Raw genomic sequence first — 25256 nt, 5'->3', positions numbered from 1 at the left:
GATTCCACTGAGAACATAGCTGTGAACGGGCTACAGAAGGACACCTGAACAGCGCCAGGCTGCTTATTCTCCATTCACGCCCATCTCCACCCCAGATATCCAAGCTGCCCTTCCCAGCTCTGCTCTCTGCCCTGTGGACTGCGCACCTGGGGCTCCCTTGTCAGTGGAGAGGACAAAGGGGTTGGAGTATTTCTTTCCAATTCCCATCCTGCTTTATAAGCCTCTTTTGTGGCCAATGCTGCGTCCCTCCAGGATTCCAGTTCCTTCCGGTGCCTCTTCCTTCTTGGTCCCAGCTCTCCCTGGGCTCTGTTACTGCTACCTTCTCCCCTTGTCCCTGCAGCTCTAGAAATGGTGCCTGCTGCCCACTTTGCTAGTATCTGGGTAACTCATCAGCCTCATTTGTTCCCATAACCCTGCCCACATCTCTAAAGCTGCCCCACCAACATAGGCTCTTACATAGAACTACCTGGGGTGAATTATTTTTCCCACCAGGACTCTGGGTGATACAGTTAATGGTAAGAGATCCCACTGAAAGAAGACTGTGTCAAATCCTGCCCAGATCCAGTACGTCCTGCCCAGAGGAGCTCGGGATATCTGGCGTGGACGCGGGGCAGGGACCAGCTGTATGTCTGGAAATGCTGTGGGAATAGTTAGCAGAAAGGAAACAAGGAAGCAGGTCCCAAACAACCAGCTGGGAAATAGGGCAGGAGTCCCCACCAGGCATCGGGCCCCTGGGGAAGGGAGGTCTTCCAGTTGCCAAGAAGCCAGAAGGCCAGCTTGGCCTCACAACAAGTGCCTCCCTGGGGAGCCTCCACCTGGAACCTCACACTCAGACCTGGAGCTGCCAAGACTGGTGCCAAACCCTGCTGGCTAGCTGGGGAACGGTAACTGCCCACCTGGACTCTGCTGATTCTGGGAAGGGGCAGAGCTATGAGTGGGTAGCCTGGTGACCTCATTCCAAACAGCTAGGAGAGCACTAGAATGATAGGGGACTGGCTTCTACTGGACCGCGAGTGCCCCGAGAACTGTACCATCTATATGCATGCATCCCTCCAAGTGGCCAGCCATGAGGCTTGGTGCACAGTAACTGTTGACAAACGTTTCCTGAATGCAAATATCAAATAAACCAAGTGACTCCTCAACTATGTTAGGTCTTCCTGCTAAAAGTCCCTATGACCCACTGTACTTCCATCCTTATAATTAATTCTTATTCCCCTTATGTTGAAGAGGCCTGAGGTCAAATCCCAGCTCTCCCTGTGTGACCTTGAGTGAGTCACTTAACCTCTCTGTGCTATCTCACTTTCCCCATCGCAGGGTTATTGTAAGGGTTAAATATGATACTATTTACAAAATGCTTGGAACAAAACCTGACCTATAATAAGCACTTCATAAGTGTTATTTAAATGAAATTTCTAGTTTATGTCTGTCTCTCCCAATTGATCATTTGCTCCTTAAGCACAAGGATGCTGTCTGCCTCAATTACTGCTGTATTCCCATTGCCTGTTGTACAGCCTGGAAGAGAATTGCGCTGCATAAATTAATGTTTATTGGATGAATAAATGAGGAGTAACTGGCTCATCAGGAAAACTTCTACTCTCCTGTTAACGAGGTGCTACTTCTGCCCAGGAAAGGGCGCGGCAGCAGAGTACGCGGGACAAAGGATGCTCCAGCAGACTCTACAGGGGGATTTGTCTAAGGGTCATGGGAAAGGCAATTTCAAAACAGGTCACCCACAGGCCGTTGTGATACGTATTGAGTATCTAGTATTTATTGTGCCCGAGAATATCCCAGTTGATATAAAGAGAGCACTGCTTGAGTTTTAATAATCCAGCTCAGAAACAAAATACCGACATTAATAAAATAATAAGATGTAAAGAATAATAAAATTAGTTTCAGATATCCACCTTGGGGTGTATGGCTCTATGTAGCATTATAGAAACCAACCTTTGTCTGGGATACATTCATGATGGCAAGAAAGGCTTCAACGGCAAAGAAAAGGATGTCCACCCTCCCCCTGCCCTGCCTGGGCCCTGCATCCAGCTCTCAGCCCTCCCTCCGCTCCTGTGTGGCCGTGTGCGGCTGGCCAAGGGAGGCGGTCCATTTTCGTTCACAGGTGCACCCACCCCACCCTTCATAGACCTTACTTTCCTGAGAAATTCCTCAGCCACCCTAGGAGCTGACCACAGAATTCACTCTCGACCCTGGGACTGAAAAGGGCAGTGACAGACAGGGAGAAATGTCACACATCTCCTCTCACATGCCTTCTCTCACTGGAGCAGAGGTGCTCTTAGAACCGCTGTGCAACAGAAGCTCAGAGAGGCCAAGGAAGGTGTGCAGGCTCACGAAGCAAGCGTTGGCCGAGATGGCCACCTGCCGGCCAGCCGCTGGTCATTTACGCCGTGCCAGCCTGCAGCACCTCCCGCTGAAAAGCTTGGTGCTTCTGACTCATCTTCGCCGATTCCGGTCAGTTCCACAGCATCACCAAGTGGCAGGCACCGTGCTGGTCACGGGCATCGCAGAAGTTAATAAGCCGCCTTCTTCCCTCCGTGGGTTTCAGGTCTAACCAGGGCACTGCCTCTGACAAAGCTCAATCTGCCAAGCCAGAGAGGTGACGCCGTCCTCACTGCAAGATTACAATGGGCAAGGGGCTGTAGAGGGGTGGGGAGCATGTGTAGCTCAGTGGCAGAGTGCATGCCTAGCATGCACGAGGTCCTGGGTTCAATCTCCAGTACCTCCACTAACAAAAAAAAAATTAAGATTAAAAAAATATATTCTTAAGGATTAAAAAAAAAGCAGAAATCACAGGCATGTCTTGTGTTCACCATTCTAAATATTCATGCCACTACCAATAATAATAATATTCAGTATGAGCCAAACACCAGGAAATTCTTCCCAGAAAGCCCAGATCAATTTGCTCTTCTCTGACAAAATAACTATGTGATTTATTTTGTTTCCTTTTGAGTTTCGCCGCTAGGATCTTGGAATTAATCTTACTACATCCCTGGGGCAGAATTCATGTCATGTTTATTAGCACATTGTCTACCTCCCCTCCCCTGGCCTTGACTCACATTCTAATATGTGTACATTTCCCTGGCTCTGGGTGTATATTTTTGTTTTGTTTTGTTTTGTTTATCATGCCAGGCATGTGTTTTTCTAACAGACTGCTGCAAATCTGGTGGAATGAAGCAAGACAGACATGAAAATGGCTACCATTTTTGAGAACCTGCTATGAGATGCTTTGGGTACATTACTTCCCATCCTCACAAATCCCCACCAGCCCATGATAGGTTTCCTTATCTACAGGACAAGGCCCGGAGAAGCAAAGGAACATGTCCAAAGTCAAACAGCCTTTAGCTGTTAAGAGTCCACCATGAGCCTGTCCAACTCCAAAATCCAAAATGCTCTCCCTATTAAATAATAATAAGTAAGTAATATGATTTATTTTAAATCATCAAATGAAACCAGGGTTCATTTAAGAGCATTTTATGTATTTTTTCAACAATAAGAATACGAAGCTGGTAGAGTGGATATATTTAATAACCTATTGGAGTACTAACACAATAAGGAACTATCACAGAATTGCTGAGTCAGGAAATGAAGATGTGTTCTTGGCATGGACCAGAGGTCTCAGACCACCTCCCCAGGACCCCGGGGCTTTGCAGACAGGCCTCCTTGGCTCTACACCAGCAGATGCCATCTTACCTGTGTGGTTTCCAGATTTCTTTAAGAAAAAGAAAAATTCCACTGCTTTAATACACTTTAAGCCAAGGTCCAAGCCCACTTGGACACAGATGTGGCGTCCCTACTCACTCACCAATCATCTTGAGCCTCCCGACTTTATCCATGAGCAGGGCAGAAATGATGTTCCCAGGCAAGACAGACAGACTGCCGAGAAAGCTGACAAGGTAAATCAGGAAGTCGTTGTCTTGCTCAAAGTCCATGTGGCAACCCTCCTTCTGCTCCAGAAAGGTGACGTTGATAAAATGACAGTTGATGAACTTGTGCTGGTAGAGGTCTGCGGAGAGAAGGGGACTTTGGGTTCGTGTGGGGAGACTTGGGGCAGAGTCAGGGATGGAGGAATGCCCCTTCCTTTGGCAGGCGTCCCACCCTCTGGCAATGAGATAGTCTCAAAGTCAAGGTGACGTGTGGCCAGGTATGGAAGAAGTGAGAAACCCTTAAAAATGTCAGGACCTGTTGAAGTTCCTATAAGCAAAGGGAAATGAACATTCATTGAGGGACATACATCATCTTTCAAGCTAGATGACAGTCTTGTCTGTATCAATGGGATAACATTGAGGTTCACAGCAACTGGGCTATTCCTCTGAGGCTACTCAGCTTATAGGAGGCAGACAACCAGAGAATTGGGTCCAGATTGAGCTAATCACTCCAAAGCTCATGCAGAAACCTGAACACACTTCAAAATAAAAGCCATTTGCTCAGTGGTTTGGGGAGCGGGGCAGGAATAGAGATGAACAGAGTTCAGAGGATTTTTAGGGCAGTAAAAATGCTCTGTGTGATATTATGTTGATGGATATATGTCATTATCCATGTGCCCAAGCCCACAGAATGTATCACACCAAGAATGAACTCTAATGTGAACGATGGACTTTGGCCGACGATAATATGTCGATGCAGGTTCATTAATTGTCACAGAGGTACCACTCTGGGGGGGGATATTGATAATGGGGGAGGCTCTGGTGTGGGGGCAGGGCATACATGGAGATCACTGTATCTTTCTTCCAATTTTGTTGTAAGCCTAAAACTTCTCTTAAAAAAAAAAAGTCTTAAAAAATAACAATAACCATTTTCTTTGGCTCTAGTTCCCATGTTTTCTGACACATTCTAACATCAGCTATTCTAGCAGAAAAATCACTACACAGGTTCTCAGGAGACCTGGGTTTGGGGGACTGGCTCTGCCACTGACCCTCTTTTACCTCCCTGAGCCTCCACCTGTAACAGTTAGAGGAAGACACGGGATATTCTCTGCTGCTGCCCAGCTCTGACATTCTTCATGACCATGCATTTGCAAAAAAACAAAAACAAAAACAAAAAAAACCATGTTAAGAATATGCAAACCAAGAGGCATCATTAAAACTTGAAAGAAGAAAATAAAAGCTATGCCAGGTTTTGATGACAAATAGTAAATGTATAGAAGTCATTATTATTCTTTTAGGATAAAAAATAAATTAGGAAGGGAAATCTCATAATGGTTTGAGACTGAGGGATATTGAAGAGACCAGATATTAAACCTTCTGAGGCTGACATCATGAAGGAAAAAAAGATTCTCTTGCATAAACCGTGCCTTGGTGCCAATGCCAGGGAGAAAGAACTGGCCTGGACATACGGCAAGTAGTTCAGTGGAAAGATCACAGACTTTAGAGCTAAATAGTTGAGGTGTGAATCCAATCCAAGCTCCCCCAGCTTGCTAGCTGTGGCTTTGGGCAGCTTGCTTAAGCCTCTGTGTCTTTAGCTAGAAGACGGGGATAATAATAAATCTCTTACTTGAGACAATGGAGGTGAAGCCCCTGGTAAAGCTCACTTCACTTCCTTAGAACCCAACTCCGCTTGGTATTAATTTATGATGAGAGTATTAAAAATAACAAGGAGTGAGGAAGTGGTGCAATCTTGTGATTTTCTTTTAATCGTGGAAATCTGAAATGGGGTGATTTTAAAATAGTCTTGTCTCATTTCATGCGCAAAGCTTGAAAAGATGCAGTTTTTTCTTTCCATCTGTTATTGGGGAAACATGCATCTTGAATTTTGTAAATTTCAAATTATGCAAGGTCTGCAAGAATGCGCTCTACACATAAGAGGCAGCCCTCCCCAGAACGCTGGTTTTTATCTCTGTCATATTCTGTTCCTGCCAAAGACCCTTATTGCAAAGCATCAGTCTCGTTGAGATCAGAACACTTGCCCAGTACTTTTGTGCTTCTCCATTTCACACGTGATAAAACTGAGACGCAGATCAGTTCAATGCCTCAGTACGGCTGCGCAGCTTCTCTGTGCCGCACCTGGGGCTGGTACCCACTTCTCCACATGAAGGCTCACTTGTATCTGTGAATACTTTACAACTCCTGAAGCTTATGACTGAGCAGTGTGGGTCTAGACAACAAGCCCTTGTTACAGTCTCCTCACTCTGTCCACGCTCTTACCTGTGTTATAAAAGACGGTCGATTCAATGGTACAGTTCTTGAAATAGGTATCAGTAGATGTAACGTCTTCAAAATAGCACTCGTCAAATAACGTGTCCTCAAAGAGTACATGTTTAAAGTACATCTTTGTGAACCTGTGGAAAAAAATATTAGCCCCTGAGTGATCCATTCAGGAAAAAACGGAGCCTTGAGACTCAAATGAAAAACACAGAAAGGCAGAAGAAAATGGAGAACTGTAAATCCAAAGTTGCTAGACGTTATTTTCAACCCAGACTAGTTTCCCATTTCTTTGCTGTGTGTTTATAAATGGGAGAGGTCTCAGGACTGTGGAAGCAGGTGTCTAGTCCAGGTGTATATGCATCAGCCTGGTGGCTCCCAAATGCGCATCCATGGACCATGTATATCAGCATCATAGAAACTTGAAATAGTGTGAAATGAAAGTATTGATAACATCTCACATTATGAACTTTAAAAACATGAATGTCCCTCAGGTTGATCTTAGAAAGTTTAAAGGCAATAGATGTGTGAGGGCTTCATAATCTTTGTTTTTAAAATTGAACCAACAAAGATGTGGGGAGATAGGCACTTCCATTCACCTTGTCAGTAGAATGTAATTGGTGCAGCCTCTTTGGAGAGCAGTTGTGCAAAATTTAAAATGTACAATCTCTTCGACCTAGGAACAGCACCTTACAAATTTACTGTACACATACCTGCTCATGCCTTCAAAGAGACACATTCACTGATCTTCATTGCAACATCGCTGACAAGAGCAATGGGTTACTAGATAGATGGATAGATAGATAGGTCTGTGATGGACAATGGAATACTACACAGCCATTATAATAAAATAATTACTTAGGTCTATATGTCTTAATGTGTAACAATCTTTAAGATACATTGTTAACGGAAGAAATGAAATGTAATTTAGTGTTCACAGCATGTGACTATTTGTGTAAGAAAGCAGCTATGTGTGCAAGTGCACAGCATATACCTGGAGGGTACACAAGAAACTGGTGGGTGTGACTGGCACTGAGGAGGTGCAAGAGGAGATCAGGCATTTCTTTCCACCAAGTGTATATATTACTTTTCCACTTGAAAATAAAATAGCCCATGAGGGGCAAAGCGCCTAGATGATGATGGGGTGCAGCCATATTTGGGAGCTGCTGCAGGACCCCAACTCCTGCATAAACTGAATAGGAAAGGACAATCTTACACTTAAACACATATACCGGCATATGTTCACATCATCCTCTGCTGGTTATATTTCTCAAGTTTGGTCAAACTTTTCAGCTAGAAACCTTCGGCTGTATCTTCCTTTGTGAAGAATGGCAACCCACTCCTTCATTTATTCGTCTGTCTATTCATTTAGTTAGATATTCAGCCTTCAGCAGATTCTTACTGAGCATGGCATTAGGGGTTTTGTGTACAGAGAGGAAAGACATGGTCCCTGCCCTTAAGTCTAATGGGGAAAAAAAACAAGCCAATAGATAACTACAATATAGTGGGAGTCATGGTAACGGGTAACACCAGGCACTGAGATTGCTCCTCTCTAGAGCCACCAGATAATTCAATCCATGACCGCAGGTGGTGGCCACTGCCCCTTACCCTTCATGCTCCCTTGTGTTCTGCTGAAAACCCTAACTAGAACCACCTCTCATTAGCTTCTGCAGAATGACCTCTCAATAAGAAGGCCTGGGCGGGTACTCCTCAAAGAGAGGTCCCCACACACCTGCAGCACAATAAAATGGGAGCTTATTATGAAAGATGCAGCTTTCCATATTCCAATGTAAGACCTCTTGAACCATAATCTCCAGAGGAAGATGCCAGATTATTATACCTTAGAAAATGTGAGTGTCATTGGTCCAGTAAGCCAAATTATTTTCGGCCATTTTTCTTAGAGTTAAGTTTGCTACAGACTTTTAAACAGGGGCCTCCAAAGGCTACCACCGAACTCTTCCGATTTCCATGGAAAGACTAATTGTTAAGTCTTTTGTTATAGGAAGATGCTTCTGAGGTCAAAATTAATGTAATTTGTGTGCTGGATGTATTTACTCAGGAAAGCTATTCCTGGAGACTGTCTCGGGTCTCTGCCTGTCTTAATATATCCTTCTCTTTAATATAGTAATAGGCCAGAGACGTGGCCTTCAGTGATATTTTAATGTTCTGCCAAGGGGGTGGGGTGAGAAAGCAGAGTCATAAATCATAACAGGTCTGACACAAGCAAACCTTAAAATGTATCTCCAAGTGAGTTATAAAAAGCCAAAGTTATAAAAGAAGAGATAAAAGGAGAAAGGGCCAAGGCATATTTTATGAGTCTTTGTATCAATCATCTCCTCCAATCTCTCATTTATATAGTGAACTGGTCCAAGATGCTCCATTCAGGAAAGTCCAAGGGCTGAAAGAAAGGATAACAGAAGTATCTTGGGGAACTTTTCCTTTAAGGAAACAGAAGCCATTGGTGATCCAGGGTCTACAATAGAGTTGTTACCACAAACACTTTATTTCCATTACCCTCCAGCCCAATGTTTAACCCACCATGTGATCTAAACTCTGCCAAAAGTCACATCTATGTAGTCACCATGTTTTAGGCTTGAGGGTGTCACCCTCAAGAAACTCAATCTAATTAAAGAGATAAACAAGGATCTTGGCTAAAAACCCAAAATATTAAAAAAAAAAAAAAAAAGGCAACTGACAATTAAAATTAGGTGGGATAATTAGCAAGATAGAGATACATTACAAAATCACTTCAAAGGGGGCACTTACGATCCAGTTGGGTAAAGCATGAGATGACATATCCTAAAGGGTAAGTAAAAGCTAACCAAGCAAAGACATGGAGGAAGCGCGTTCCAGGCAGAGGGAACAGCATATGCAAAGACACAGAGGCATGTGTGTGTATATCTATATCTATATCTATATCTATCTATATCTATATCTATATCTATATCTATCTATATCTATATATCTTTTAAATGCCTTTTTTTTAAGTAGAGAATTCTCTTTTATGTAATTTTTATCACCTTTCAGGGAGAAAATAAACAAAGGGTATATTTCCCCAAAAGTTCACACACACATAACCTCCTGCAATGAGACTTCCAGATACAGTGAAATAAAAGAGAATTCTTCAGCAAAGGACTAGAACTCCATCTAGTTCCCCACACATGATCTCCTACCAGTTCCTGATCTGAGATAAAGCAAAGCACAAATTTTAAAAAAATCATTCATTTCAGAAAATATATGCTTAGTTTGCTTAAAGAATGGAGGAAACACAGAGTCTTCTCTCAATACTCTATATAACTTCTTAAATTCTCCAAATACAAGCATCGGGCCTCTACTCTACTCTGACATCACCCTCCAAAAAATGAAGAATGGAGTTCAACTTCCAGGGCTCAGTCACTAAAGGATTTCAGGCAATTTTCGTCTCCTCTACAGGCTCGTATTTTAAAACCGTTAAAATAGAAGTATGGAGGAGCTAGCTTTTTCCAGCTCTAGTATGTGGTTCTATAAATGAGAAGCACTTTCAACGTGGATGGATCTAGAGATTATCATACTAAGCGAAGTAAGTCAGACAAAGACAAATACCACATGATGTCGCTTATATGTGGAATCTAAAATATATATACACACACACATGAGCTTCTTTACAAAACAGAAATAGACTCACAGAGGAAACAAATTTATGGTTACCAAAGGGAAACAGGGAGAGATAAATTAGGAGTTTGGGATTAGCAGATACAAACTACTATATATAAAATAGATAAACAGCAAGGTCCTACTGTGCAGCACAGGGAACCATATTCAATATCTTGTAATAGCCTATAAAGGAAAAGAATCTGAAAAAGATATATATTTTTTCATATACATATATATATTCAGCTATATATATAGGAGAATCACTTTGCTATGCATCTGAAACTAACACAGCATTATAAATCAACTATACTTCAGTTTTTTAAAAAAAGTACCTTTACCATAGGTAGCCTGAGAAAGAAATAAAAGACTTAGGAGATGGCTGTCTTATGTCCCCAAACCACTTAAATATTATTTCATGAGGAATGAGAGGTATATAACGGGAAATACTGCCCACCAAACAGACTCTGAGGACATATGTTCTTGTGCCTCAGCAAATCTGCCAGTAAATCCAATTTCCTCTCTTTTTCTTCTCTTACACATAAGGCTTCTTAAATGCCGAAATCACAGTATCTCCTCCTATAGTTTTGACAAAGATCCTAGCACGTCTTAAAAAGAGAGTGTATTCAACCAAAGTTGAATGCAAACAGGGTAAGGAAAAGATACACCCATCTCACCTAGATGCAAAAATCCTAAACAGAACATTGGTAAGTCAAACTTGACAATGTATTGCCATTTTTAAAAATTCACACTGAAATGAATAAGATATATCTCAGGAACCAAGTATGGCTGAATATCAGGAAAATATTATTTTAATATAGCATATGAATAAGTCCAAGGAGAAAATCATCTAATTGTCATAACAGATGCAGAAAAAGGTTGACAGATTCAATACACCTTCATGATCAAAACTCTCAGCATACTTAAAATAGAAGAGAATTTCTTTAACTTTATAAAGAAGATCAATCAAAAACATACAGTAAATGTCATACTTACAGATAAGACACTCAAGTATTCCCACTGAAGTCAGAATACCCATTAGCATGGGTTCTATGCATCACCAAATCAGGGGTCATAATCAATGTAATATTGTACATCAGCTATGCCTCAATAAAAAAATTAAAAATAAAAAAGTATATAGCCTTAAAAAAAAAACTAGTTGTAAAATCTATAGTGTAAGAATTATACATTCACATCTGTGATATAGTCTGACATTTATCTAAAACGTAAACCATACTAAAGAATGCTGCACCATGTGGATAGATAGATAAATACACAAGGAAAGTATAAAAGCATGAATGTAAAATACCCAACATATGACTGTGGTGGCCATCGCTCCAGGAGGACAACAGAGGGAGAGATGTTTAATCTATATTAAAATCTGAAGTCAACAGAGCGTAGTTTATGATTTTACAAAGCTAGGTGCTCTGAATAGGGTTGTTGGCATCATTCTCTATTCTCTACATATTGGATATATTTCACGATGGAATAAAAAAGAAAAGGAGACAAAATGATGTTACTGGCTGATGCTAGGATTATGTAGCAATAACAAGGGGAAACTGTTAGAACTAATAAAAGAGCTCAGTTAGAGACCAAAAAAAAAACAAAAAAACAAAAAAAACCCAAAAAGCAACAGGATTTCTACTGACTTGCAATAACCTGTGTAAATGCTTGGTGGAGGACCAACAATCTCATTTTCAGTGCCGACTAATTGTGAAATAGTCAGGAAGAGGCTCTACAAGAACTATGCAGGATCTAGATTAAATTACAAAATTTTACCAAGATAGTTTATTAACTCTGAAGCCTGGTGGACATTCTGTATCAATATTATGATATTCAGATGTGGAATCAGAGGCTTAAACAGATCAGAGGTGGCTCAGCTAGTCATTGACCCATCAAGGCTTGGAACCCAGTCCCTTAAGCCTTGGCTATTCCCTCAGACCTGGAACCAGAAGGTACACTTAACACATTTCCCACCATTGGCAGCTTCATGGAGCTTTGCTGCCTGGAACACAACCACTGCAGCTGAAGAAAATTCTTACTGATGCCCCATGCAAAGGAGCTTTCAACAGTGTGGGGTAGCATTTCATTGGGATGTGTGAAATCAACTTTCTCTTTTCTAGAAGTGCATTTGCTTTGTTTGTCTCTGCTCTCCCTGCCAAGAGTAATGTTCCCCTATGTGTGATAGTCAATAAATAAATAAGTTTATCTAAATGTTTAATCAGCAAAGTGTGGATAAAGTCAAAGGGGGAATACTGGCACGAATGGGGAAAATGCCCCAACCAAGCCAGAGAATGTCAATTTAATGTTCTAAAGGGGCTCAGGGTTTCCAAAGATGAGATGTTTTCCAGTTTATGACCACCAGATGACAGCATAACTCAAGAAAAGAAATGGAAAGCAGCAAAGAAAAGGTTCAAGTCCTTAGATCAGTTTCAAAGTTTCTTAATCTTATGAAAAACATCCTTTTTATCCAAACAAATCGCTGGGGGTAAAAATTATGGGCTTCAAGTAATGGTGGTTGTATTTTTAGTATCCGTTGGTTAAAAATATATATATACAACAAATTAAAATTTACTCGTTGAAACTTTTGAAGGCAATTTATACTTTAGTCATCACACGAAAACGTTCACACACATTTGAAACACAGGAACATGGCAGAACATCTCTGTGTGCAGAATTTTTACACCCAGTCCCAGACAATCCTTGGCCTGCAGAGGCATCCCCAGACCCTTGACAACAACGCTATGGTCCCTGGGGTCCTGGGTCCACAGAGGAGACCCACCCCCCGACCTTCATTAAGCCTAGCTTCCTCCTCACTCTCACCTGGCAGCTTGCTGAAAGCTTTGGGAGGCTTGGAGCTTTTCAAAGGACAGGACGGACCAAAAGTTTCCACTTTGTGCATAGCTAAGCCTTAGAATGCCAAAACCTACCTGTTAAAAACCATAACGGCTCTGGCATTGAGATCAACTTTTTAACTCAGAAAATACCATGTAAAACAGGGCCTGGGAGAACGAAGAGTTTCCCAATGAGACAATATTTGCAGTCGTCAAGGGAACGGGACTGGACTCCGAACACGTGAACTGAATGAGAGACAGTTCTATTTATGTTCACTGTGTGATCTGGGCAAACCACTCAACCTCTCTAAGCTTCTGTTTCCCCACCTGTAAAACAGAAGGCACCTTCCTAGCCTCCTGGAGTTTCTGTGGGGGTCTAACGAGATGGGCTGGGAGAGGCACTTCAGGCAGAGCCTGGCACACAGACGCTGGTCCTGTATTACCAGTAATGTTGGCTGTCCTCATTGTTACTAGCCTGGTTGTCAGCGTCGTTACTGTCACTATTGTCACTAACACCACACCAGAGCATCACTGAATACTGGGAGTTTCATAGACAAGGTTTCTTTTGGTGAATTCATCTCTGCAAGGAGTAACATCATACCATGGGTGACATCCAGCCATCCATAATGTCCCTTAAGTTTCAACATTTCCAGAGCATCTAATAAAGAAAAACAACATTTCTCCCTTGGCAATGCCAAGAGAAGCTCTCTTGGCTTATTCTGAAGAGCCCTGACAGGGAGAAATCCTGGGGGCACTGCTACCACCACCAACCACTAGCCTTGAAGCTTTCAACCCTGGAGTGGTCAGTCTCAGCAGATTCCAGTGACTCTGGAGTGTCTCTACCGAGGGCGTGTGCACACGTGGGCACATGAGTATACAGATGTCTGTGACTGAGCCTCAGCTTTTTAAAAAATCATCTGAGAGTCTGAATTCTATGTCCACTGATACTGGGTCCTAACTTTCCTCCACTCAAGTTCTCATATTTGTAGCAATAATATTCCTCTTTTCATTTCACACTTTCTCACCCTAAGTAACAGTGACTATTTGCTAAGGTCTGGCCCATGAGAGCCATATGGACTAGATTGCAGAAGGCACCCTCCTTGGACTTCACCCGGACATACACACTTTTCCCATCACGGCTAACAGCCATGGGCAGTGCCACCTCCCTCAGACATGGAGCTGGGTGCGGGCTGGGGAGGCGGAACCCACACTGGAGGAGAGAATCCGTGGTGATAATTCTCGCACACAGAGGCTTCAGCTAAGGGGCAGTTTATAGCACTGACACTGAACTGTCTGGGCTGTGGTGTTCCTGGTGCATCACACCCTCACCCGAACCAGTGAACTTGCTACGTATAATTCAAGAAAGGAAACAGCAGAGGTGAAAATGCTCGGCTTAGTGGGTAACGTGGCCTGGGGGAAACTTTGTTCTGCCCTGAACCATCTGGGGGCCTTCAGAGGGCGACCTGGAAGAGGCAGTCTGAAAGCCCAACAGGCTGGACTGGCCACCGCAATGTCACACAGGTGGAGGAGGATGCAGGCAGGACTTTCCTAACACTCCACTCATCTTTCCCCCCGAAGAACATCAATATTCTTGATGGCAATGGGCTATGCCGATCGACCCTGGGAGGTATTATTAGATAAAAGAATAACATGAGATAGTGTTATACAGCCTCTGGACTTGCTTCTGGAGAAGCATCCAGAATCAAAGAAAAAGCTCAACCATCAGGCTGCGAGTTGGCGTAGGACCTCAGCGGTGAGAGCTCTGGGCCCTCTCTCCAAGCAGGCACCACTGAGGGGCTATGGCTCTCTGTGCACCACCATTAAAGGTGCGAGGTCTCAGGAAAGATGGGCTGGTTAACCCTCCCTGGAGGAATCGACCATAGCCAGGATGACCTGTGCTGTGGGGGACAGCACAGGACAGACGGAGCCACCAGGGGCACTGCCGAGTCTCCGGCATCCAGACTAAGTTGCCATGCTCCACCAGCCTTGGAGCTCACTTCTCCACCATGTTGAACTCTTATCTTCCCAATGGCTCTCTCCCCAAGACAGTCCCCGCAGATGGTCACCCTGACCTGAGGAAAGTCCTTGGTCTCCCACTTACTTGTCATTCACGAGTTTCCCGTGCTGGTGAATCTGATTTTCCATTGTGAAGTTGATTGTGGCGCCGTACACGTGCTCATCAGAAAATACCTTCATTTTGGACTTATATTCTTCATCTTGAAAATATCGGATCATATCAGGGAACCACACTATCAGTCCGTAGTAACTGTAACAGAGAAGACAGAATATTCGAGCAGCAACGTGATCAGAGTCTGCATTCCTGACGGCTGTAAATCAAGCTCATTTTAAATGTATTGATACGGTCCATTCAAAAATCTAATAATATAACTCATATTAATGATCTAAGGAAAAAAGATCATATTAATGGATCTAAAGGAAAAAATCACAACCATCTTCATAGATGCTAAAAAAGGCATTTGATTTTTAAAAAACCAACATTCATTCTTGATTAAAAAAAAAGAAAAAAACACAGTTAGATTAGGAATTGATGGCCACTTCTTAGCATATAAGAAAATACACCTCAGTTCAAAGGGCAGACTCTTACTTAACGGGAAAACATATCTCCACTAACATCGGCGACAAGACCAGGACACACACTATCACCACTACCGTTGAACACGGTACTGTAGGTCTTAGCTAGCTCAGCTAGACAAAAGAATATAGAAATATAAAGTTGCAAAGTGGGAGGTAAAGCTATCTCTGTTTGCAAATGATATGATTTTATACCTGAAAACTCAAGATCACCAACTTAAAAAAAAAAATGGCCATTAAACATAAAAAAGGTGCTCAATCCCACTCATAGTAAGAAACAGGCAAATTAAAACCATAGTGTGTTAGCGTTCTCGCCTACCAGACTGCCAAAACCTTAAGTTTGCCAAAACACTGTGTGAGGCTATAGGTAAACAGGTGCTTTCATAGATTGCTGGAAAAAGGACAAATTTTTACCATACCCCATGGAGGAGAATTGCTCAATGCCTAAAACAATTACTGATGGATGTATTCCCTTTGACTCCATAATCCCATTTCTAGGAATCTATTGCACTCATAAACCTGCCCAGTGCAAAGCAGCCTACAAACAGTTACTCATTGCGCCATTGTTTGCAACAGCAGAAGTCTGCAAACTCCCCAGCAGTCTGGCAACAGGCCCTGGCTGAATAAAACGTGGTGCTGTACTGTGTGGTGCTATGCACACATACGATGCCACGGTAAAGAGGACAGGGAAACCTCGATTTACTGGTATGAGAAAGCTCCAGAATACATGGGTGCATGCAAAAAGATGCAAAACTGCTTTCTTGCAGTTTCTTTGCATAAGAAAATGTTGACGAAATTTGTAAATATATATATATATATACATATATACATTTGCTTAAATTTGCAAAAAGGAACACTGGAATGATAAAGAGGGAGATAAAAGATAATTCTGCAGAAGAGGCAGAAGGGAATAGGTGGGAGGGAGGAAGGGATGCCAGATGTCTCTGTGGTTTCAACATTTGAAATGCATCGCCCATCCAACAAAATTAAATTAGACACATGCAAATATGAGGAAAACATATCTGAAAAGTGTCAGTGAATTGGATCCTCGTGTTTACCACTTTGAGCTTCTGAAATGTCCTCTCCTTGCTTAGATGGAACAGGTGTAGGGGAGTAGGGTTCCTCTCTACCTTCACCTGCCTGGGTCTCCATGAATAGGCATTAGAAGACATTTGGTAAGATACTGGGAGAAGCAGATCTCCCCGTGTCCCTCCCATAATCAAAGAGGTCACTAGAGCCGATTTAATTTCCTGGGCTGAGGGAGTGTGCCTTTGAACAAACTAATTTCATAGAGGGAGGTTTAAAATCTCACTGAAAGTTCCTAGTTGATAATAGCAATTTATCAAGCACTTATTATGTGCCAGAAACGATTGCAAGTACTATTGCAAGTACTATTTATAGACTATTTATAAAGCAGCCTCATAATGCTGGAAGTGGGCCTCAAAACTTTCCAAGAAAGAAGGGTCATGCTATTTGGATGTGAATCAAAATGATAGGGGTGAGAGCCTACTGTTTAAGAGTGGAGCCGGTTCATCACCAATCATGTTATATTTAATTTTCTTTACTGTCGGGCACATTATTGCAAAGCTTCACTGTTTTATCCATTTAATGTTCACAATGACACTGACGGCTGCTCACTCAGCACTCATTCCTGGATTCTTCCTTGGGAACAGAGAGTTGATTTTGTTTGGATTCTCCAGAGAGTTAATGGTATTGTCAGCTGACAGGCAAACCCTGATTTGTCTAAAATCACTGGGAAAGCACATCCCTTTCACAGGTGATTAGTTTAGCCCCAGGTGTGTGACGCACATCTGGATAACATAACGGCAGAGGAGAGGGTGCTGGGGCCTTCTGAGAAAGGTTTCCTTGCTGTTAAAAAGTGAAGCTCAGAGAAAGGCAGGCTCTTCCTCACAGGGACACTTTTCCGTGTCTACAGGACCTCAAGAACAACTCAGGCATCTTGGGCATCTTGCCATTGGATGACGAGTAGCCTGAGGCTGAAACACCCCCTGAAGCCTGCCTCCCTGTGGAATTCTTATTACAAAGTGTAAGAAATCTATGTTGCAGAAGCCACTAGAGTGGGTTGCCTGTTACAGCCCAAAGCATCCAATCTGACACAGACTCTGTGAATTAGAACCGATTGTAACCCTCAATGCATAGACAAGGCACCTGAAGCACAGGGAAATTGACGAACTTTAAGACAGAACTTACCTTAAAGCCATGGTGAACCAGACCACGGCCAGAATCAGCGTGTTCATCCTGTAAGGCCCCATCACACAGTACAGGGCATTTTCCCAGACCTATAACCCAGAGCAGAGACGGGCTATCAAAGGCAAAAACTTGTAACTTGGAAGAGCTCATTTTTAAGATTTTCTTTTTTTTAATTGAAGTATAGTCATTTCACAATGTTGTATTAATGTCCGATGCAGTGATTCAGTTATACATATATATATTCCTTTTCATACTCTTTTTCATTACAGGCTATTATAAGAAATTGAATAATAGTTCCCTGTGCTATACGGTAAGTCCTTGTTTATCTATTTTATATATAGTGCAGATACTAACTACTGTATCATTTTTAAGATTTTCTAATAAGTTGCCTAGGAACCATGGAGACAAGGAGCAATGATTATCTCCCAGAGGCAGCAATTCTGCTCAGATAACAAGGAAAGCTTCTTCTCTTCTCACCGGCTGGTCTCAACCTCCCATAGCATCTGGGAACACAACAGTGCTCCGTGCATGTGACCAAAAGCACACCGAGTGGGGATTTCTAGGCACTGAATAACTTTGAGTGCAGAGCTCTGCTCCCCGCCAGTAGGAATGGGTCACATTCCAAACATTTAACCACCAGACACCAAGGAGGTCATCCAGTCTCAGCAGACTCTGGCTGCTGGCTGCCTCGGTGCTCAACAGCTGATTTGCCTCATAGGAGCCACTTCCCTGGAGAAACGGCCTTGCCTTTCATGAAGACGTTCTCAGAAATCACCAACAGCCCTATGGAGTCACTTCATTCACCCGCTCCTTTCTTCCTATGGATTATTTAAAGAGAATTTGCTAGAGAGAAAGATATTGACTCAGACTAGACATTGCACCTCCATTCAACATCCCTGCCTTGGGAAGGAAAAGCAAAGAAAAGAAACTAGGGTTTACAGAGTCTGTGGCTCAAGGGCTCACAGTGAGTGAGAGGTAGGCATGGTCTGGGACCCGAACATCCCCACCCAAGGTTGCTTGCTGCCCATCACACTGCCTTGGGTTGGTGGGCGTGTCCAGGAGCACTATTCTTCATCCACTGACGTAACAGATTTCCATAGAGCCTCTCTCTCACCCGCCACACGTCACCAATCATACCTGCTTAAAAGTGGTCTTGAATCTGACTAGCCAGCGCTGGTACCAAGTTCCTGTTGAACTTTGGATCTCAATGAATTCGTCCATTTGCTTGGGCGTTTTAATGTTGCAAACCTATAAAGCAAAGACAGTCGAGAGAATCTTAACCCCGCTTACTTTGTGTCGGACGTTTCAGTGTTTCGTTTAAGGCAACTACTGAATTCACTGACTTCTTGAGGGCTAGAGGGGCCTTTGGTGACCCTCTAGTTCAGTGATTTTTAACCAAAAATGCACAGAGCATCTCTTGGGGAGGGTATCTTTCTCAGGTGGATATGTCCCATTGCAGAAAAAATGAATCAGGGGCTTTTCACTTCGTTATGGCTCTGGGAAACTAGTGGGTCATAATACACTGAATTCCCGTTTATATCTGATTTGCCTACAGTAGCGTTGACTCCACCTTAAAATTCACAGGTCTATCCGCATTAATATCACAGAAATCTAGAACCCATGTAGGTAACAGTGCGTGTGTGTGTGTGTGTGTGTGTGTGTGTGTGTGTGTGTCTGTGTGTGTGTGTGGTAGGAGAGGAGGTTTGCTCTCTAAGACATTTTTAAAATATAGCAGAATAAAAGACATTGTGTCCTCCATTTGAACAGCAAAGGGAATCAACAAAATGAAAAGGAAACCTACGGAGTGGGAGAAAATACTTGCAAATCATATATCTGATAAGGGACTAATATCCAAGATACATAAAGAACTCATACGACTCAATAGCTAAAAAAAAGCAAACGATCCAATTAAAAAATGGGCAGAGACTCTGAACAGATAGTTTTCCAAAGAAGACACACAGATGCCAACAGGTGTGTGAAAAAAATGCTCAGCATCACTAATTATCAGGGAAACGCAAATCAAAACCACAGTAAGATATCACTTCACATCTGCTAGAAAGGCTATTATCAGAAAGACAGAAAGTAACAAGTGTTGACAAGGATATGGGAAAAGGGGACCCTTGTGCACTGCTGGTGAGGATGTAATTGGTGCAGTCACTATGGGAAATAGTATGGAGGTTCCTCAAAAAATTAAAAATAGAGCTACCCTACAATCCAGCAATCCCACTTCTGGGTATTTATCCAAAGGAAATGAAAACACTAAATCAAAAAGATATCTGCCCTTTCAGGTTCACTGCAGCATTATTTATAAAAGTAAAGATATAGAAACTCTTGATAGATGAATGGATAAAGAAGATGTGATACACACAGTGGAATACTACTCAGGCATAAAAGGATGAAATATCACCATTTGCAGCAATGTGGATGGACCTAGAGAATTTTACACTTAGTGAAATAAGTCAGCCAGAGAAAGATGAATATTGAATGATCTCACTTAATACGTGGAATCAAACAAACAAACAAAACAAACAGAACACCAAGCTCATAGAGACAGAGAGCAGATTGGTGGTTGTCAGAGGGGAGGGGGGTGTAGGGGTGGATGAAATGGGTGAAAGGGGTCAAAACGTACAAACTTTCAGTTATAAAATAAGTCATGGGGATGTAATGTACAGCATGGTGACTATAATTAATAACATTGTATTCATTATTTGAAAGTTTCTAAGAAAGTAAATCTTAAAAGTCTTCATCACAAGAAAAAAAAACTTTTTGTAACTAGATGTGGTGACAAATGGTGACTAGACTTATTGTGGTGATCATTTTTCAATGTATACAAATATTGAATCATTATGTGATACATAACTAATATAACGTTATATGTAAATTTTACCTCAATTTTAAAAAAGACAGAGAGAGAGAAATTGTATCCTCCTTGCTACCCCTGATTTTACTGGTGGAAATCAAAGAACTAGTGGGTGGGGATAAGTCTGTATATCTCAGGACTCCCCCAAGGGCCCTGGAAAGTGTTGATTTGGCCAACGCCACAAGTAGTCCCAATGAGCAATCCTGACTCACCAACAGTGATTCTCAGTTTAATCAATGTTTAAAACAACCACTGAATGCCATAACTAACCATCACATCAAGGAGACTCCTGACCATACAAACTCTTAGCCAATTTATCAAGGTCCGTGCGTGCAGACCAATTCAGAGGCAAACGGAAGAATGTATTCAAAAAAATTCAGAAACAGTTTCACCTCCTCCAACAAACCTTCCTTCTAGGGAGAAAAGGCTTTAGTCATAAGAGTGTCTCCATCATTTTCTTCAGCCCAAGGACTGAGACTGTGGGGAGACAAAGGAAGAGACGAAAGATGGGGCTGGATATCTGCAGGGGAATATACAGTCCCCGAATTGGGGGCAATTGGCTCATTAATTCCCAAGCACTGAGCCTAGGATGAATTGACTTTGTTTTTCTAAACCCTGAGAACAGTGGTTCTTAAATTCTTGGGAGGGCAGGATACCCCTTTAAGAATCTGGCAGAAGCGTAGGCAGGTACCCAAGCACGCAGCAATGCCTTTCCCAGCCCTTCCCAGCCGTGTGGCCTTTGCAAATGCTCTTCTGCCGGGATCAGACAGGGATGCAGGAGAGGGAACACAGCAGGGTCTGCAGGGGGACTCCTGACTGGAGCTGGTCCTCGTGTGATGAGATACCCCAGGGAGACCAAGAACCCAACTGCAGCCACAAGAGGCCAGGGGGCAGGTTGACTCCAAATTAGGAAGCACCTTAAGAATCACACTCAAATGCAAATGTCTTTTCTTTGCTCCTGGGGAAAATAATAGGCTATTCCCTAGGGATGGGGGAATGGGTGTGTTGACAACTTCAAGCACAATTACTCTAATTTACAATTAACTAGGATGCTTGTCTTTGCTTCAGTCTAAATTAGAATATGGCCTGTGTTGGGCCCAGCCCTGAAGAACACGGGTACGCAGGGGAATATTTCAACTCCTTCCCCTTCCAAAGGTTTTACAGGCATACCTGCCATCGGGCAGTTCAGAAGCTTGTGCGGCAGTGAATGGGGTTGGTGAAACCTAGGCTCTGCAGGGGAGGGAGAAGTGTCCTCCACCCTCTGGGGCTCCCTGGCTGGGTCTCAAAGTTAAACTGGCAAAACAGATTAACAGGAGAAAAGCACCCGCATTTTACTGAATTTTTACATGTCCGTGGGAGCCTTCACAAGACAATGAAGCCCCAAAGAAGTGACCAGAGCAGAAAGCTTTTCTACCTTTTAGATAAACAGTAATTTGTCAAGAGTTGACAAGACAAAGGGGTTTGGACTGGGGTGAACCACTGGTGAAGAAGTAACTAAGAGGATAAGGGTTAGTTTAACAAGGTTTATTTATACAGCCTTCTTGGCCCTAAGCTCCCCACCACTGGTCGGAAGAATGTCTTCTTTCCTCCTGGTGCGAGGAGGGCACCTTTCACTTGGGAGATTTATGCCCTGTTTCAGGGAAGAAGGGCTAGCGGGGGGGAGGTCAGAGTGACCTTCTGCTGTTTCTCAAACTCCTTCAGCTTAAAATAGTCAATATGCCAAGGTACCATATTTGGGGGTAGCAGGTCCTGAACCCCAGCAGCTCAAAGGTGGAAATGAGGAGGGCCACATCCAGGGCTCCCTGTGAACTCTAAGAGCCTGGCCTGCCCTAAGCCCTTCCTCCAGGCCACTGAGTGTGCTTACTGTTAGAGCAGGCATATAACTAGGTATGAGCAGAGAAAGGGGGAAGCAGGACAAATGGCAGGGCAAAAAGGCGGGGCACGGGGCCAAATGCAGGAAACCCTACATCAGGCAAACACCAGGGGTCCCTGGGCAGAGAAGGAAAAGCAGGAATCTCTGGGTCATACCTTTTGGGGTGATAAGTGGCCTAGAGGCCGACAAAAAAAGGTGGGAAAAGGCAGGAATCTCCAGTGTCCGAGTGTAATCTTTTGTTCATTCATGCCCTCATTTCAATAAAATTAGCCTTGTGTGAAGTTTCCCTCATGCACCAATGCCATGACACTTCCGATCCAGACTAAATAAGGACAAAAATCCCTCCTCCCTTTGGGAAGGTGGAGCTGGGATGATAATCAGGAATATGACCCCAAACCCTTTCCTCCCCAGTGAATATTCTGAGCGTTCATTTTTGCACTGTATGTAACCAACTTGCCAAAGAAACTCAGGGCAGCCGCTCAGCTGAGCCTGCCCGCTCTCCCCTTGAGCGTGTACTATCCATCCCTTAATACATCCCCACTTTACTTTCTTAACCTCCGTGTCTTGTCTCTGAAGTCTTTCTGGGATGGGACAAGAACTCGGACACCCTTTACATCTACCAGCAACGCTGTGAGTATGTTTAACGGCGGGAGCACCAGGGACAGAGCAGGTGCAGGGGAACCCACCCAACCCGGCTGCGTATTCACTCCTGACTGCCAGCCACAGCCCAGCTCTCTGAGTTCAGTAACACTTTGGGGTTGATTCTTTTTTCTTTTTCTTTTTCCCCTGGTCCAGCCAGTCATCCATTTCTACCTAATCAATATGATTAAGTCAGTATGGAACTACTGGGCCCACATCCTTTTTAATTCTTTTCCTGTGAACTGGTGAAAACTACTAAAAGCAGAGGTTAAGTGCCCAAGGACTCGGTAACTAGCAAGCATGTTGGGGGGAAGACAAAAATCTCAACCTTCAGAGCCTCACTCTCAGGGATTCCTGCTTGAGCTTTCTTCCTGGGGACGCATTCCCTTCCTGAAATGAGGAATTCTGGTCCTGAAGTAAGGGCTGAGTGTTGCCTTTGGAAACTGGAGCTTTTACTGAATTCCAGGCTAGGATCGAATTTCTCAAGAGTAAGCTGTTTACGTCAGAATGGGTTGTTTGTTAAGAGAGAACAACAGACCACTTCTCTAAAAAGGGGCTCCTGTCCGGCGAATCCCCTATGGTTGGTACAGAATATTAGGAAAACCACTGTGTGTAAGTAAGGTCCTGCATGGGGCGACCAGGGTAAGACGGAGGTGGAAGGTGGGGGAGGTCTGTGGTTACTGGGAAAGGCAGAGTCAGACACGCAAATGAGGGGGCAAGTAATCTACCGTCAGACTTCCTTAGGAGAACGTGGGGTTTGTTTGGAATAAATACGTCAATAACCTGCTTTGGGAGATGGGCTCAAAACTTGAAAGACCAGTAAACTTCACACAGTTATCCCCATATGAATACAGCTGGTTTTTACTTCCGTCTTTTTTTGACAATTAGCAAGACCGAGAAGGATTGTCCATCAAAATGCAAAGAATAATGATGACTCAGGGATAGGGATGTCATCAGGGGTTTCTGGCTCCTTTTGACAGATTTTCTGGGATGTGCTCACATAAGAAGATTGTTCTGTAGCAAACCAAGACAGTGAAGGGGAGAGCCCCCCACCCCCACCCCGCAGCACAGGTGACCACACACTCACCGTGAACACCTTCTCCGGGGCCCCCTTAGCCCTCATGTTGGTGTCATGGACGTGCTTGAGAATCATCCAGGCTTCGTCGTGTTTGCCCATCTGGTGAAACCAAGGAAAGAGACATGAAGAATCCTTTGCTGACTAGGGGTGGAAAAGAAGGAATTCAACAAGGAGGATCAGTCTGCAGAAAGCCAGAAGGAGGCACATGGGTGGACTCTGAGCACTAGGGCTGTGACAGCCTGCGAGTCCTACGGCCCCTCCACCAGCCCTGCCCGTCTGACCACCGCAGGCAGGGAGGCTCCCCCCAGGTCGGAAGCCTCGCAGGACTCCAGGAGCAGCGTTCTGGAGGGCAGGGGTCCTGCAGAGCTAAGAGTCATGACAGATTCAGGAGCAGTGACAGCTTTACAGCGCATCGCATGGCCATAACATGGAAGAACTCCATGCATCTTTGAAAAGCCTCATTGTCGGAAACTCTGAAGAAAGTGGGTGCAGGCAGCAGCCTCAGGAGGGCCCCATCCAGCTCCGCCCAGCCTCGGGCAGTGGGCTCCTGTGTCCCTCCGGCTCTGGCAGTCTGTGAACCCCGGGCACACAGCTGTCACAAGCAGCAATGGAACCGGACGTAATGATGGGTCAGGGCAGCCGACCTGGGACGAAGGGGCTGAGACAGCAGGCTAGCTCCTGTCACCGTCCCATCACTCTCACGTGGGGCCAGGAGGCTGACTCACCTCTAGCAGAAACCTTGGGCTCTCTGGCATGAACTTCAGGGCCACCATGGATATGGTGCAGGGCAGAGCACAGACGATGACAAACACTCTCCAGCTGTGGAAGTGGTAATTGGTGCCCATGCTGAAGCCCCAGCCTGTGAAGAAACAGAGGATCTCTGATGCACGATCTTAGAGGGGCCATAAAGAACTGGCTCTTGAACTACAAGAGCATCACTTGGGGAGCAAGGTAATAGGCAGACTTTCCAGCTATGCCCCCAAAGCATCTGATTCCGACAGGCTCTTGGAATCTGCATCTTGTCAACCCTCTAGGTAGGCCTGGCTGGACATTTATGGGGCCTTGGGTTGGGTTTAAAAAACAGGCATCACTCCATATCTCTATGTGTCTATTAAAATTTCAGCTAACAGACTGTTAGATGACAGATGTTCTATCGCCCTGCCTTGACAAATAAGGAGCTGGAATGTCAGGCCCAGAACTGTCCAGGACCCACTTTTATAGGACCCCCTTCTGTCCCCACACCAGCTCCTCTTGCAGAATGAGGGGCCTTCTGCCAACAGATGCAGTCACCCCACACGTCACCATGGTGACAATGGGTGTCCTTGTCATGATCCCTCGAGTTTAGGGGGGATACCTAAGTCCTAAGTACCCAGAGTGTGATCTAGCAGTC

At 43.9% G+C, this 25256-nt stretch overlaps 1 protein-coding gene across 4 annotated transcripts in view; it reads right to left on the bottom strand.

The window, feature by feature from the left end:
• SV2B (synaptic vesicle glycoprotein 2B) overlaps positions 1–25256 on the bottom strand; it is a 156674-nt gene that overhangs the window by 5729 nt on the left and 125689 nt on the right. For all 4 annotated transcript variants that reach the window (XM_032468927.1, XM_032468925.1, XM_032468926.1 and 1 more), the window contains 7 exons: positions 24592–24725; positions 23876–23965; positions 18554–18664; positions 17417–17505; positions 14715–14879; positions 6153–6286; positions 3815–4015 (listed from right to left, as the gene is read on the bottom strand). In XM_032468927.1, the coding sequence (XP_032324818.1) occupies positions 3815–4015; positions 6153–6286; positions 14715–14879; positions 17417–17505; positions 18554–18664; positions 23876–23965; positions 24592–24725 (924 nt within the window). The remainder of the gene's footprint in view (positions 1–3814; positions 4016–6152; positions 6287–14714; positions 14880–17416; positions 17506–18553; positions 18665–23875; positions 23966–24591; positions 24726–25256) is intronic.

This window comes from Camelus ferus, chromosome 27, assembly GCF_009834535.1.
Source record: "Camelus ferus isolate YT-003-E chromosome 27, BCGSAC_Cfer_1.0, whole genome shotgun sequence".
Lineage (NCBI taxonomy): Eukaryota > Metazoa > Chordata > Mammalia > Artiodactyla > Camelidae > Camelus > Camelus ferus.
Note: the sequence above shows the minus strand (reverse complement) of the source record. Positions and strands in the feature narration are given on the sequence as shown.